The 17,601-nt window shown below is 32.4% G+C and overlaps 1 protein-coding gene across 1 annotated transcript in view; it reads right to left on the minus strand.

Annotated features, from left to right (window-relative positions):
- LOC127723848 (uncharacterized) overlaps positions 1-17,601 on the minus strand; it is a 373,964-nt gene that overhangs the window by 343,487 nt on the left and 12,876 nt on the right. The window contains exons 8-11 of the mRNA XM_052230569.1: positions 17,397-17,568; positions 16,227-16,504; positions 14,467-14,697; positions 13,334-13,405 (exon numbers count right to left, since the gene is read on the minus strand). Of these exons, the coding sequence (XP_052086529.1) occupies positions 13,334-13,405; positions 14,467-14,697; positions 16,227-16,504; positions 17,397-17,568 (753 nt within the window). The remainder of the gene's footprint in view (positions 1-13,333; positions 13,406-14,466; positions 14,698-16,226; positions 16,505-17,396; positions 17,569-17,601) is intronic.

Below are 17,601 nucleotides of genomic sequence, written 5' to 3' on the forward strand. Positions count from 1 at the left end.
TTTTTGTTACACTTTTTTTTTTATGAATATAAATAAGAAGATGTGGTACGAGTGCCAATGAGAATGAATGCAAATCATGTTCTTAGTAAGGGATTATCCTATTATTTGGGTCTATTTACAGTTCAAAACAAAGAGTTTCTATAAATGAGTTACAACTGCCCCGAAGCACATTTATCAGATTGAAAGGTTTTATCACACAAATATTGAAACTGACTAAAAGTTGAATTGTGAAACAAACAAGTCATAATGTGTAAAAGTTCCTGTTCGTATTTTTTCTGGAAATTAATCTTTGAACAAGGTAATTCAGATTTTATTTTACCTGTCATGAATATGACAAAAACATTTGAATTCCCAACAATTTTATTCATTGGTTGTAAGTTATATCCCCAGCCTTAACTTGACATATTGAACCAAACTGACAGCTATTAGAGAATCATGATTCCAATATTTCATTTTTATAAATGATTTAAATTACAAAAACAAAATCACACCTCAAATTTTGGTTTAAGTAATGGCGAATGCACCTTTGAGAATATTAATCAATATTCAACCGAACAAAAACCCAATTATTTCTGCCTGGTTTGCCATCAATGAGACCTTGAGAACATTGATTTTAGGTATTTTGTTGTTTTCTCTCTCCCAAGTTTTTCATGTATTTCTCGGTCCAGTGTGGGTTATAGGAATGCACATGTTCATCACAGTACATTTGTTTATATAGGTAGGACGCATAAAAATTAAAATCGAGATAATATCGAAAAATATGTCGAAAAAGCATTTCGAAATTGATTTCAAAAATTGTTTACATCCAATATTATACATTTATCTGATATATAGAGAGAGAGAGAGAGAGAGAGAGAGAGAGAGAGAGAGATAAATCATAAAAATATCCTACTTATTCTCTACGTTTTTATACCCTCTGGGATTTGTTAAATTTGTCTCTAAATAGATAGATTAAGTTATCAGTGCACAGCTACAAAAAAGACACCTTTATAAATACCGTAAAATACTTACCTTTTGCTTGCTTCAAATGACTACATGTCACATATTTTCACCTTTGATTAAGTTACTTTCGTTTTTGGATTTAATAGGAAAATTTGAATGTTATTAATAATAGAATCAAAGGTGGGAAAAACTCCGTATATTTATTGTGTATATGTAAGAGAAATAAAACCCCTTTATTCGTGATTAATAACTAGCGTCATAAAGTACTTTTGATGAGCTATGATGAAAAAAGAGGTTAACATTTTTCTATCAAACTTAGAATATTGTAAAATGCTCAGGGCTCAAACGATCTCTTGATTAGTTTAAATAAATGATTCGTTTCATTGTCCATGTAATTTTCATAATCAATGGCATGACTTCCCTTTTAGTCATTTCATTTATCGATTAGTTTAAGTGATGTAAGCACTTAATTTGATAAATTGTGTTTAGACACAACAGTACGATGTAATGGTAGGAATTGTATAAGTATCTTATTTAGAATATAGCAAAGTACTCTCGACCAATGAAATTGTAGAATTGGATGCCTCTTAATTGTGAAGAATGAATGCAAATCATGTTCTTAGTAAGGGATTATCCTATTATTTGGGTCTATTTACAGTTCAAAACAAAGAGTTTCTATAAATGAGTTACAACTGCCCCGAAGCACATTTATCAGATTGAAAGGTTTTATCACACAAATATTGAAACTGACTAAAAGTTGAAATGTGAAACAAACAAAAATCTCAAAATAAGTTGAAGTTTACTGGTGCAGTAAAATTGGTACTGTGAATTTTATTATGAAAATATTAATAACTTCAAATTACTATAAAATTAAACATTACCGAAGCAATGCAAAAAAAAAGAAAAAAAATCTTTCAGATAAAAAATAACCTAAATCTTTAGCTTTCCAAAACTATGATTACTTGATCAGCGGTTGGGGAGAATAGTTATTTCCAATACAATTATTCCGATAAAAAACAGGAATTAAATTTTAAACATATTAAAAACTTTTCCCTGACATAATGAAACAGTATTTGATGTAAAAAACCGGACCAATTTTTGGCTGTGAAATAAAATTTATTTGTAACTCTAATGTATTAATTGATTTAAACTGTAAATAAAACAGGATAATTACTTACTAAAATATTACATGATTTACATTCATACTCACAATCAGGAAACATACAATTCATACCTTTTCTTTCTACTGTTGTGTCACCTAATATCTATAACGCTTTTTTTTTTAAATATTTCCCAAATCATAAGAAAGTCCTTACATCACTAAAACTTATCCATAAATGACATGCCGAAAAAGGAAGTCATGCATCAATTATAAACATTGCACTGACAATGAAACTAATTCTTGAATAGATCATTTGAACCTTGAGCACTTTACAATATTCTAAGTTTGTAAGAGAATGATAATTCCTTACTTCATGATAAGTACTCGCTAACGCTCGTACTTATTCATGAAGAAAGGGATTATCATTCTCTTACATATACAAAGCGTATGCATGTAAATTGTGATATGTTTAGTGGGGGATTGTTTTTTTTTTATCTACAGGTCAAATAAGTAAATTCAAAATTTAAGTTACAAATAAATTCTATATCATAGCCAATATTCTAGCTCTTTACACCAAATCATAATTTCATAATGATGTGAGGTAATTAATTAAAACTCAACTCCTTTTGTATATATTTAAAATTTGATTTAGATACCTGCTTTATTATCATTAGTATCGGAATATTGGAAATTAGTAATCTAACCATCCGCTGATACATTAACTGAGTTTTTGTGAACGTATTAGTAAAGGATTTAGGATATATTTAATTCTAAAAAAACATCTTGCTTTGCATTGCTTTGATATTGTTAATTCTTTCAGTAATTTTGAATCTTTAATATTCTCATAATAAAATTAACGGTACCAAATTTTCTGCACCCGTAAATTTCAACTTATTTTGATTTATTTGTGTTGTTTGTTTTGTTTTGTTTGAAAATTTAACTTTTAGCCAGTTTCAACCACAACTTGAATCTTTTCAAGCTGATAGATATGCTTCGTGACAAGCTCAATGTTTAAAAATGTACGTAAGCCCAAATAATAGTCCCTTACTAAGAATATGATTTACATTCATTCTTCACAATTAAGAAACATCAAATCCTACAATTTCATTGGTCGAGAGCATTTTGCCAGGTTTCATGTTTTCTCTTCTTAATGTTTGATCTATTGATATGTAGTCAAAAAGGAATATTAAGGAAGTCATGGTCATACTGTACAGATTTGAAAACCAATTAAAATCTCAAGTAGTACGTCTTATACAAATGTCACACTAAATTGGTCTTATTTGAATCACTTGTCATTTATTACATATAGTACCCTTGCTTTGATTAACAGTCTTTAATAAACTTGTATTTAAACTGGCACAAATTAAAAACATGTCATTGCGAAAACACATGGTAAAAATTTTAAGACTTTGGCAAAATGTTTTATCATTGATTAATTAGTGATTAGAGAGGAACTGCAGCATGAGCATGTTGAAGGAAAGATAACTATAAGGACAGGAAGGTAGGAACGATACAAAGTGGAAAGTGAAGGTGAATTCTTTTGCATTTTATTGGAATTTATACTTAATATAAAACCTGTTGCAGTCTTCAAAAGATACTTGAATTGCGAATGAAAGGGTTGAAAGCGTACGTTATCTGACTCGTTACTTATAAGCGATACACAACAGAGACAAATTATTCAGATTCTGCCAAGTTTGAGTATTAACATTTTGACGAGTTTTTACGACATTCTTTTGAACTGAATTATAAGTAGTTCAAAATATAAGATAACAAGATGTATCGAGTAAAACTGAGCTAATTGCCTTGTTATATGTTCCTTTAGGTTACATAAGAGAATGTAAATGTCTGTATTTGGGTCGTACGTTTAAATCCTGTATAATGAAGACAAAAACTTTTTAAGAAAAGCCACTTTTCTGACTTGATTTGGATCGAGAAAACAAACATATAATGAGCCAGAATCATCGGATATCAACCCCTTCATTGACTATCTATGTTCACTGGAACTTCATTACCTACTCTTAAAAGGGTAATCGTTTCAGGAGTTCCTTTTGAACTGGAACATCTGAACTTTGGATGGTTTGAGATAAATAGGTTTGTTATACTGAATGTGAATTTATATTGCTGTGCGGCGTGTTTCGGTTGGATAATCTGTTATGTCTTATCGTTTATAGTCCAAATAATTATAAAATTGCCTGTCCATATTGGCATGTAAATTGTTTGGACGAATATTGTGAAAATAATTGTATAAAGTTCGAGATTGCATGTTAGTTACGTAAGCGCGTCACTATTTTTGATATCATGGTATGGTGGAATATGTTCGTTGTTGTTCTGTGGTTTGCATGTTGTGTCGACTATTATATTATTTGTTTGTGTGTTTCTGTTATGAATGTTCTTGCGTGTGTTTGTGCTGTATTTCTGTCACTAAGTGTTTTAGCGATATTTTTTAACATTGTCATAAAGTGGGAGGTTTGGCATGCCATGAAACCAGGTTCAACCCACCATTTTATCTTAAAATGTCGTGTACCAAGTCAGGAATATTACAGTTGTTATCAAATAATTCGTTTATGTGTGTTGGCGTTTGTTTTTGTTGCACTTAGGCGTACCTGTTGTTCATTTGTTTTCCACTTATAGTTGATGTGTTTCCCTCGGTTTTGGTTTGTAACCCGGATTTGTTTTCTCTCAATCGATTTATGACTTTTGAACACCGGTATTCTACTGTGCCTTTATAAATAGGACAGTAACTGTTTAAACTAGATTATATGTGGCATACTATCGATCGAATCTAATGAGTTATATCTAAAAAAAATAATAACAGCTGCACCATGAGCTCATGATACGCCCGTCGTCTTGTGTGTGAATTTTTATGCAATAAGAATAAATAGTTACTGACATACGGCGTGACATGCGAAACCCCCCCCCCCCTTTTTTTTTTACAAAAAACTCAATATCTCAAAAATAAAATTTTGAATCAAAACCAAAAAGTATACAGATCTTAAGATTAATATAACAAAGAAGTGTGTAAAATTTTAAGCAATAATCATAAATCGTTTTTGAGATACTGCACGACATGTGAAAAACCCCTCCCCTTTTTTTTACAAAATACTCAATAACTCAAAAATAAAATTTTGAATCATCACCAAAAAGTATACAGATCTTAAGGTTAATATAACTAAGAAGTGTGTAAAGTTTTAAGCAATAATCATAAACTGTTTTTGAGATACGGCGTGACATGTGAAAAACCCCTCCCCCTTTTTTAACAAAATACTCAATATCTCTAAAATAAAATTTTGAATCATCACCAAAAAGTATACAGATCTTAAGATTAATATAACTAAGAAGTGTGTAAAGTTTTAAGCAATAATCATAAATTGTTTTTGAGATACGGCGCGACATGTGAAAAAAAACACACACCTGTTTTAGTTACTAAGTCCCGTAACTCAAAAAGTTTTAATCTTATTATCACAAAAAAGTATACAGATCGTTTGACCATCATAAGAAACAACTATGTTAAGTTTCATGAAATTTGGATACGTCATTCTCAAGTTACGGTGCGACATGTTTACGCCGGACAGACAGACGGACGGACGGACGGACACCGGACATTTGTATACCATAATACGTCCCGTCAAAAATTTGAAGGGCGTATAAAAATTGTTGAACCTTGACACTTAAGTGTCCGTTTCTAGTCAGGAACCCTGTCAGTAATTGTCGTAGGTCATATGTTATGTGTTTTATTATAGAATAAAAATAAGGTATTGATGGCCTATGTTTTGATATTTATTTTTATTTATTCACAACTTAGATTAACTCTTGGCTTTGTACTTTATTTGTGTGGTTTTGACGTATACACAAATCTATTATTCCTATAGTTGACGTCAGTACAATAACCCCATATCTCAAAATAATGGTGAATGAACGAAATAAAACAAAAAATTGGTAAACAAGTTTTGGAAGTTTGAATATAAATAAATCTGAAAATGCATTACACGGTATGTTCACATGCAGCCTGGTGACACATTCTTTTTTGTACTTCCAAGATGAGGACGAAGGATGGCTGTTTAACGTCCAGCAAATTAAATGCATATTCACCTTTGTATTAAGACTGATACGCAGAGCCAGATTTTAACTTTCTAGTTCACAAGTCTGCAGGAAAACAGGTCACCTTACCCAGACACATTAATCTTGTCTCCGAGCCAACCAGTTTTTGCTCTTACTCCTTAATGACGCCATCAACAAATACAACTTTTAAAGTTTTGGTTTGAACCAACCGCCTCCTACATTATGTTCAGAATATATATGCATTCTATTAAGACGAATCTAAAACCTTGTCACACTTTATATCATGCCGACATGAAGCCATATAACAAATTTCAGGTAGCTCAAGAGTTGAAGTTCCTTAGAACAATTTGACAGAAATTTCAGGGGACAAAGACAGACTGAGGTAAAACAGTATACCCCCTTCCTTTGATACAAGTTTGAAGCGTGGGTATAATTAAGGCAACAGTAGTTTACTACCAATGTTCATCTCGCAAATCGATTAAGACAAATCAACGTAACAAACAAAAATTTAGTGAATTGCATGAATTCCAACATGAGTAAGACAAGGTGTGTCGACAGGGTAAGCATCTCCTGCTGTGCATTCATCACCCACCATGCAAAACCACTCGGATCAAAATGTCACAATTGGCATAATTACAGATTAGACAACTATTCCAATATCCAAAGAATGGAATCGGTGAAAAACATGTTACTATCGAGTTGGTATAAACAATGTTATATTGGTCAAATACATAAGTGATAAAACGATAATATGGACAATGGACTAATGGGCATACAGGTGCATTAAGTTAATCAGATTATTTGGTTGCATTTAATCTGTATATTATACATGTATCTTGCTTTAGGAAAGAGTGAGCAATTCTTATTTAAGGGGTGTTAAGCAACAAGAAATAAAATGCTCCGCAGGGCGCAGCTTGATACGACCGCAGAGGTCGAACCCTGAACAGTTGGGGCAAGTATGGACACAACATTCAAGCTTGATACAGCTCTGAATTTGGATTGTGATTAAATATTTGACACAGCATAGGTTTCTGACACAGAATGAATGTGGTCTAAGAACTTAAAAATTTTAAATTGGACATTCACCTATTATGGTCCAATATCCAAAATCTTAATACATGGTTAGATTCAGCATATCAAAGAACCCCAAGAATTCAATTTTTGATGAAATCAAACAAAGTTTAATTTTGGACCCTTTTGACCTCAATGTGGACAAAGTTGATAACGGGGCCCAAAAATCTAAATACATGGTTAGATTCAGCATATCAAAGAACCCCATATATTCATTTTTTGTTGAAATCAAACAGTTTAATTTTGGACCTCGATTTGGACCAACTTGAAAACTGGGCCCATAATCAAAAATCTAAATACATGTTTAGATTCAGCTAATCAAAGAACCCTAAGAATTCAATTTTTGTTAAAATCAAACTTAGTTTAATTTTGGACCCTTTGGACCTTAATATAGACCAATTTGAAAACGAAACCAAAAATTAAGAATCTAAATACACGGTTAGATTCGGCATATCAAAGAACCCCAATAATTCAATTTTTGATGAAATCAAACAAAGTTTAATTTTGGACCCTTTGGACCTCAATGTGGACCAATTTAAAAACGGGGCCCAAAATCCAAAAACTTAATACACGGTTAGATTCAGCATATTAAAGAACCCCAAGAATTCAAGAATAAAACCCCATTGAAATTGGTCAAGAAATAAGCAATTTATACGAAGTATCTTCTTTTGCACAATACTGTGCAATTGAATATTTCTTGCAATTGCGCAATACTGCACAATTGACTATTTCTTGCTATTGCGCAATATTGTGCTATTGGATATTTCTTGCTATTGCGCAATACTGTGCAATTGAAGATTTCTTGCTATTGCGCAATACTGTGCAATTGAAAATTTCTTGCTATTGCACAATACTTATATAATAATTTACACATCCTGTTTGGTGTGTATCTCCTACCATATCATTATTGTTTGCTTTTAAATATAAATCAGAAATATTCAACTTAAAATGGAAAATTTTAAAAGAAAAAAAAAGGAAAAAAAGAAAAATAAAGGAAAAAAAAAAATCACCCCCAAATTTTTTGAACCCCCTTATGATTCATCACCCCCAAACTCAATCCCAGCCCTCCCTTTGTGGTATGGTACCTTGCAGTACAATTTCAGAGAGATCCATACACTTGAACACAAGTAATTGTCTGGAAACTAGAAAAATGTGTTTTTTGGCCCCTTTTTGGCCCCCAATTCCTAAACGTTTTGAGCAATGACCCCCAAACTCAATTCCAGCTTTCCCTTTGTGATATGGAACCTTGTAGTACAATTTCAGAAATATCCAAACACTTACACACAAGTTATTGTCATGAAACTAGAAAAATGCTTGTTTTTTGCCCCTTTTTTGGCCCCTAATTCCTAAAATTTTGAGGCAATTACCCCCTAAATCAATCCCAGCATTCCCTGTGTGATATGGAACCATGTGGTACAATTTCAGAGTGATCCATACACTTGAACACAAGTTATTGTCTGGAAACTAGAAAAATGCTTATTTTTGGCCCCTTATTCCTAAACGTTTCGGGCAATTACCCCCAAACTCAATTCCAGCTTTCCCTTTGTGATATGGAACCTTGTAGTACAATTTCAGAAAGATCCATACACTTTCACACAAGTTATTGTCATGAAACTAGAAAAATGCTTGTTTTTTGCCCCTTTTTTGGCCCCTAATTCCTAATATTTTGAGGCAATTACCCCCAAAATCAATCCCAGCATTCCCTTTGTGATATGGAACCTTGTGGTACAATGTCCATACACTAACACACAAGTTATGTCTGGAAGTTACAATAAAATGCTTCGCTGGGCGCAGCTTGATACGACCGCAGAGGTCGAACCCTGAACAGTTGGGGTAAGTATGGACACAACATTCAAGCTTGATACAGCTCTGAATTTGGATTGTGATTAAATATTTGACACAGCATAGGTTTCTGGCACAGAAAGAATGTGGTCCAAGAACTTCAATTTTTTTAATTTACCTATCATGGTCCAATGTCCAAAATCAAAATACATGGTTAGATTCAGTATATCAAAGAACCCCATATATTCAATTTTTGTTGAAATCAAACAAAGTTTAATTTTGGACCCTAACTTGGACCAACTTGAAAACTGGTCCCATAATCAAAAATCTAAACACATGTTTAGATTCAGCATATCAAAGTACTCCAAGAATTCAATTTTTGTTAAAATCAAACTAAGTTTAATTTTGGACCCTTTGGACCTTATTGTAGACCAATTTAAAAAACGGGACCCAAAATTAAAAATCTAAAATCACGGTTAGATTTGGCATATCAAAGAACCCCAATAATTCAATTTTTAATGAAATCAAACAAAGTTTAATTTTGGACCCTTTTTACCTCAATATGAACCAATTTGATAGCGGGCCCACAAATAAAAAATCTAAATACATGGTTAGATTCAGCATATAAAAGAACCCCATATATTCAATTTTTGTTGAAATCAAACAAAGTTTAATTTTGGACCCCAATTTGGACCAACTTGAAAACTGGGCCAAAAATCTAAAATCTAAATACATGTTTAGATTCAGCATATCAAAGAACCCCATATATTCAATTTTTGTTGAAATCAAACAAAGTTTAATTTTGGACCCCAACTTTGACCAACTTGAAAACTGGGCCCATAATCAAAAATCTAAACACATGTTTAGATTCAGTATATCAAAGAACCCCAAATATTCAATTTTTGTTAAAATCAAACTAAGTTTAATTTTGGACCCTTTGGACCTTAATGTAGACCAATTTAAAAAACGGGACCCAAAATTAAAAATCTAAATACACGGTGAGATTTGGCATATCAAAGAACCCCAATAATTCCATTTTTGATGAAATCAAACAAAGTTTAATTTTGGACCCTTTTGACCTCAATATGAACCAATTTGATAGCGGGGTCCACAAATAAAAAATCTAAATACATGGTTAGATTCAGCATATTAAAGAACCCCATATATTCAATTTTTGTTGAAATCAAACAAATTTTAATTATGGACCCCAATTTGGACCAACTTGAAAATTGGGCCAAAAATCAAAAACCTAAATACATGTTTAGATTCAGCATATCAAAGAACCCCATATATTCAATTTTTGTTAAAATCAAACAAAGTTTAATTTTGGACCCTTTGGACCTTAATGTAGACCAATTTGAAAACTGGACCCAAAATTAAAAATCTAAATACACGGTTAGATTCGGCATAACAAATAAATAAATGTGGTCAAAGATTTTACAAATCTAATGCGCCATACTGTGCAATTAAAGATTACTTCTTGAAATTTTTCAATATTTGAAATTTGAAAAAAAAATAATATTTGAAGAATAATTCTTTATAATTTCTGAAATCTGAAATGAGAAAAATTGACCCCCCACAATTTCTTTTTAACCCCCCCCCCTTTTTTCCCCAAAAAAATTCTTTCCCTCAAGATATGGTCATAATCTCAATTCAAATTTCCAATGGAATTTGCAACCATAATTACCCATTTAAATTTACCATAATAACTTAATCTATTTTATAATAGAATTCAAAATATAGTGTCAAATCTTTCATATGGATTTTTTGGTAAAAAAAAAGATGCAACATTTGCAGATATTTTTACTGGTCTTCCTTTATAAATATGCATTTCTTTAAACATAATTTAAAAGCAGTGTAAGGGAAGTTACCAAAACGTTGTATTTGGATTACCTCCCTTACACTGTTTTTAATTATCTTAATTGTTCATTAACCATTACTTTATACATAATTTAAAAGCAGTGTAAGGGAGATAATTTCAATGATGTATTTGATTTATCTCCCTTACACTGCTTTAAATTATGTTTTGTACTAAAGTATTTGTCCATTAACCAGGACAACCTTGTTTTTCCCCCTTTTTTGCCCCTAATTCTTAAACGGTTTGAGCCATACTCCCCCAAAGCAAATCCTAACCATCCCTTTGTGGTATGGAAACTTGTAGTATAATTTCAGAGAGATCCATACACCTTTCCACAGTTATTGTCTGGAAACTAGAAAATGCTTATTTTTGGCCCCTTTTTGGCCCCTAATTCCTTAACTGTTGGTACCATAACCCCCAAAATCAATCCCCACCTTCCTTTTGTGGTATTGAACCTTATGGTAAAATTTCACAAAGATCCATTCACTTAAACTAAAGTTAGAGTGCGAAAACTAATGTGTATTCGGACGACAACGACGCTGGACGACGACGACGACGACGACGACAACGTCATACCAATATACGACCACAAAAATTTTTTTGCGGTCGTATAAAAATGCTTATTTTTGGCCCCTTTTTGGCCCCTAATTCCTTAACTGTTGGTACCATAACCCCCAAAATCAATCCCAACCTTCCTTTTGTGGTATTGACCTTATGGTAAAATTTCATAGAGATCCATTCACTTAAACTAAAGTTAGAGTGCCAAAACCAATGTGTCTTCGGACGACGCCAACGTCATACCAATATACGACCGCAAAAATTTTTGCGGTCGTATAAAAAATTGTACTGGCACATTAAATTAACACGAACTCTAAAATTATTGAAACGGAAGTTTTATTTATATAATAACATAGTAGATTATTAACAAAATCCTGATAATTCCCTCTTCTCTGCAAGTTTGTATGTAGTATGTGTAAGTCTCTTCAGTTTATATTTTAACATAATTTTTATCATTTTTTTCTTAGTTCCATAACTAAAATAACAAAATATATAAAACACACAACACTAATCTATTCCCATTTGATCTTATTCTCCTCCATTTGAATTTTGTATGCCTTTAAATAAATTCTCTAGGTTTTTTTTCAGCTGTTCAAATGGACAAAAATTAAACTAAATGAGATCAGACCAAGAACACATCACATCACTGGTTTAATTGTTTTTATCAGTTTTATTTTTCACTTTAAAATCTTCAATGAGTGACGAGCTCTTCATAAAGGAGGTAAAGAAAAGTAAACAAAGTGTAGAAATGAAACAGAAGCATTTCCCCCAAAGACAATAAGCATGGGAAGAATTAAAACTACTGTCATATCACAAACTCAAACTTTTTACACATATTTTACATAATTTATACAATTTTTTTGTTTGTTTTTTTAACATAATATATTACACTTTTTATTTAACAGCTGCACCACACAATGTAGCTGTATATTTTCATATTAATTCAATCAATGTAGGATAAAGTTAATAATCTAATAATTTGTTTACATACTTACCTGGTTAAAATACCAGTATATAATGAGCAGTTTTTATCAATTTACATTTTTTTCTCTTTTTTTTACAATATTTTTCATTATTTTCATTACAGGATGGAACCTTTTAAAAGAGGTTCACCAAGGGAGACAACTACAACAAGATTTTCACTCGCTAACCTGTTACACTGAATGTTTTTATTCCTTATTTAAATATTAATTTGAATAAGTATTCTCAAGAAATAACATTGATTTCACTTATCTTTGATAAACAAAATAGTTTTTTAAGTTCTGACATTTTCCTCAATTTTCTGAAACATTAAAAAAAAACATCTACTGGTTGAATACTAATGGAACACATCAACAGCAATGAAATGTTGATATAACAATGTAATGTTACATGAACAATGTAAACAATGTGCACTCCTTATATGTGTATACAAAAAAGGTCAAGATGTGTGTTGCTGTACATTTAAATTATTTACCAAACTATTTTGACTGATAAAGGAAATCATTTTGTACATTGAACATTCGCTCCATTCAGGACAATATTGTTCCTTGACCTATTTGTACTGAGGTTACTACACTACTTCTCATCTTCAAAATATGTGATGATAGTGTGCCTCATTTTACATAAATCCTACTGTTGTGATGGTTTAAAAATGTGTAAAATAACAGATTTTCCAATAATATTTTTTTAAATAAAACAGGAATACTGAATTAAGCTATGAAATGCTGACAAGAGCTTTGAACCAATTGTATAAAGTTGAGATGTTATGGTTATTTCTTACAAATTTTTGAAAATAAACAATCCAAATTATATAACTACATGATAAATATACAATATTAATAAACATGAGGGCAAACATATCTGAACAAAAGCTCTGACAATACAGTTTATAAATGCTTGTAATCATGGTAACAAGAAAATCTGTCAAATTATCTGTCCTTAGGATCTACTCTATTTCGGTTTCCCTGGTACCCTCTTTAGCTTGCTGCTTCAGTGGAAGGTGCAGTTTCTTTGGCTTGATGAGCTTGCAGTACAGCAACGGCTTCATTTACCTGAAAAATATATATCATTTATTTTATTCATCAATGAAGTTGTGATTTCAGGCAAAAATGTAGCAACATAATAAGGCAGCTAAAAAAGTAATGAACAGTCAGGACAAATATAGATTCCACCACAAGACTGTTTACTTTTAATATTCAAAGCGTGAGGCTTGCCAAGCTTTTTAAATAATTAAGACTTAACTGTTGAGAGTGGAGAAATATCATATTACACGAGTTATAGTGGTGAAATTTGTTTCTCAAATGATTTTTATCCTTCCTTTTCAATGATTTACAGAAAGTTGTGTTCTTCATATGTGACGTCATCAGTTATGGTCACAATAGGACATTCAGAAGGAACCAAGAAAATTTGACGTCACAATTAAATTTCTACCAATCAATTCCAGAGAACAGTCATTTCACTAGTGAGGATAACAGTTTTTTTCAAAATGGGTTGGGAAATGTGACAAAAGTGAAAGAATTAGAGAAACAATGATCTACAACCTCTATATCTATCTTTGATTTGGGGAATGGATTGAACATGGACTGAAAAGATATAACAAGAGTACACACACTGAAATGCTTTGCCTGCTTTATTCATTGTGATGGAATATCATTATGCTAATCTTTAAGATAAAGGTTAATTACAGGTATCACAAAGGTCTTTTTACTTCTCATTATTATATAGCTTTATGCATATAGTTTATGGTGTTTTGGCTAGATAAGCATCCCCTTTTCACAATCTGCAGTTCAAGACATAAAGACATAAAACAACAGTTACAAACACTTGACAGTTTCCATCGGCCACGCAAAAAAAAAAAAAACAACTTTGTATTCAATGTTTGACAACTGTAAAAAATTTTTGACTTCCCAATGTGGACAGGCAGAAAAAAGCAAAACCCATCTGAACTGCATTGTACCATGTGATAGATCACACTTAAGTACGGTACAGTAAAACAGAGATTGCCTAAACAATCCATCTGAACTGCAGTGTACCATGTGATAGATCATATTAAATGTAGAGTAAAATAGAGATTGCCTAAATAATCCCCCTTTTAATCATTTGTCCTACAAACCTTTGCCTCCAGTGACTCCTTGGATTCCAACATGTGTAACAATTCAGAGTTGTCTATTTCCAGTAACATTCCAGTGATCTTTCCAGCCAGGTCTGGGTACATACTTTGGATCAGAGGGAACAGACGTTCTCCTAACATCTGTTTCTGTTCCTGTTGGGGGGCATCAGCTAACATGGTAGCAGTCAGAGGCTCCTGACCTTGAACTTGAATCACTCCTCCTTGGGCTGGTGGCTAAAACAGAATTATATTTATATAAGTGTTAATGCTGACATTCAATTATGTTTTTCTAAGGGACACAATACCTTTCTAGCATGTACAGACACTAGATAATAAATTCTTTAAATGATTAGAAAATGAAAGGATATGGAGTAAATGTACATGGGACAAAATCGCACACAATACATAGAAACATAGAAAATTATCAATGAACAGGGCTTTTATTGCTGTTCTTCATGTTGAAGCTGTATTAACTTTTTTTCCACCTTCAATATTTTTTTCTTAATTTCCATCTGGTGCAAAACTGACATTAACCTGTTCTTCTTTAAAGAAAAACCAAATACCCTGTTTTTTTATGAAATGCCACAGCTTTATCAATTCTTTAAAAATGTTATAGTATAGATCTGAAGAATCATGCTGAACTCTAAAGAATGCCATACTGTCAATTCAGAAATTATTGAGTGCATTTATTATTGAGAATTTTGAAAAATGAACAACAAGTGAAACTGCGAGCTACTGCTCACTGATGATACCCCCGCCCAAATTTTCGGTGAACAGGAAATTGTTGAGTGATGAATCTGAAAACAGATCACACAGTATAGCTGACCTATATAAACCATGAAACCAAATTTCAGAAATCCTTGTATTGTAGTTCCGGAGAAAAATGTGACGAAAATTTTCAACTTGGCTACTCATGTGTAAAATGATGCAAGTGTTTGGTAAACAAAAAGCTGTTGAGTGATGAATCTGAAAACGCATCACACTGTAGAGTCGACTTTTATAAACCCTGAAACCAAATTTCAGAAATCCTTATGATGTAGTTCCTGAGAAAGATGCAACGAAAAATATTCATTGGACGGATAGACGGACAGACGGATGGATAGACGGACAGACAGAGGTAAAACAGTATACCCCCATTTTTTAAAGCGGGGGTATAAAAATGCTTGTTTAATTATTGCAATTTTAGGAAAATCTACATACATATATATGTTTTTGATATAAGAATGCAAGTTCTTATTATTGTGATACTCAAGAAGTTGCATAATTTGCATTAATAAAAACCTCGCTATAATTTCTGAATTTATAGTACTTCAATGACACGATTCTTTACCTATGACTCACATCAATCTAACTTTATACATAAGAAGTTGAAGAGAACATGAAATCTTAAGAATGCCATATTTCCAAGATCTTATTCTTTACCTTCTTTCAGTTTCAGAATATTTTTTTACAAAAGTGGTTGAAAGATAATTGGTTAACATGGTAAATAAATGAAATCAATTATATAATCCCATTTTTCACAAGCCATTTCATTACCTTCACTAAAGATACAGAATTTAGGATTAATTTTAAATCAACTTCTCACTTAGAATAGACCCTTTAATTGAAAACAAACATGTTTATTCCTAAGTGTTCTATTTGTGGCATAACCATGTTTTGATGAGTCATGCATTGTAATACATCAGAGTTCAGGACCAAAATCAAATCAAATTTTCACTCAGAATTAGACCTTTAGTTGACCCCAGATAACAAGCTGTACCTACCTGTGGCATCACCATGTTTTGCTGTCTTCCAGCTTGAGGTGGGTTTCTCATCTGTGTAGCTGAATATCTGTTGGCTGGGTTGAGTACTCCGGCTGGGGGAGGCCCTTGTCCTCTGCCTGGTACGGACTGTGGCATGCGTGGTGGTTGTCCAGTGCCAGACTGTCCTGTGATTGGACGAGCATTCATTCCACCCCGGATGTTGCCTTGACCAGGTTGTCTTGCTCCAGCTGCTGCAGGATTGCCAGGTCTAACCTGTTGTCCAGGCATATTCTGGAATCCTGAAATAGGAAGATTCCCCGTTATACAAAGCTGGCTGGTAATTTTGTCTATCCAGTAAGTTCATCTTTCAATTCTATGTTAAACAAATGGACTTACCAGGGTAATAAATTACTGAGCAATGTTGTCATTTACACATAAATCCCCAAGCTTTGAATATGAAAATAAGGAGATGTGGTATGATTGCCAATGAGAAATTCAAATGGAGTGGATGTAAGCAATTGAAGTCTGTATCAGAATCTTCTTCCTCTAAGTAACATACATGGGGAGATCAAGGTTGAATATGCGGTATCTCTTTATGGCTCATTTTTGCCTCTACATTAAAACTAAATATGCCAAACAAATTGAACTATTGCTAAAGATATCTAAATCCGTTTACTTCAAAATTAAAATAGGTCAAACAAGATGAACTGTAAGCTATGCTATAAATATCTATATAATTTTTTTATTTACTGGAAGTCTGAAGTTGATAAGCAATAGATGTGAAAACACATATATTACAAAATACAATCTCAAATGATGCTTGATACAAAATTATAAGGACGCTCTCATCAGTAATCTTGAGAAAAGTTTGACAAAAATTTCAAATGTTTCATACATGGTCATTGTGCGTAAGAATATACAAGTATTCAGTTATAAATAGTAATCTGATGAGCAATGATTGTGTATCAAATGGTAAGCCCTGCTTTTGTGATTTGTAGTTTGTGGGGGAATTGTGTTGAAATTCCTTCCTCCAGACTAAGAAATCTATGTAATACATATTTGTATTTCGTTCATTGCTTTTTAATAAATCAAGCCGTTAGTTTTATCGTTTGAATTGTTTTACATTTGTCATTTTATAGCCGACTATGATGCATGGGTTTTGCTCATTGTTGAAAGCTGTTCAGTACATACCACTAGCTGGTGTGGGCTGTCTTAGCTGTGTTGGCCATCTTGGACTTGCCCTCATCTGTGGCACCTGTGTTGGGGCATAGAAATTTCTCTGTCCCTGTGTCATGGTAGGAAGGATATACCCAGGTCCAGCTGATGGGAACATCTGACTCATCATACCGGCAGCAGGCTGTCCCTAAAATCATAATCAAATCAAGTATGTAAAAAA

This window comes from Mytilus californianus, unplaced genomic scaffold, assembly GCF_021869535.1.
Source record: "Mytilus californianus isolate M0D057914Y unplaced genomic scaffold, xbMytCali1.0.p SCAF_13, whole genome shotgun sequence".
Lineage (NCBI taxonomy): Eukaryota > Metazoa > Mollusca > Bivalvia > Mytilida > Mytilidae > Mytilus > Mytilus californianus.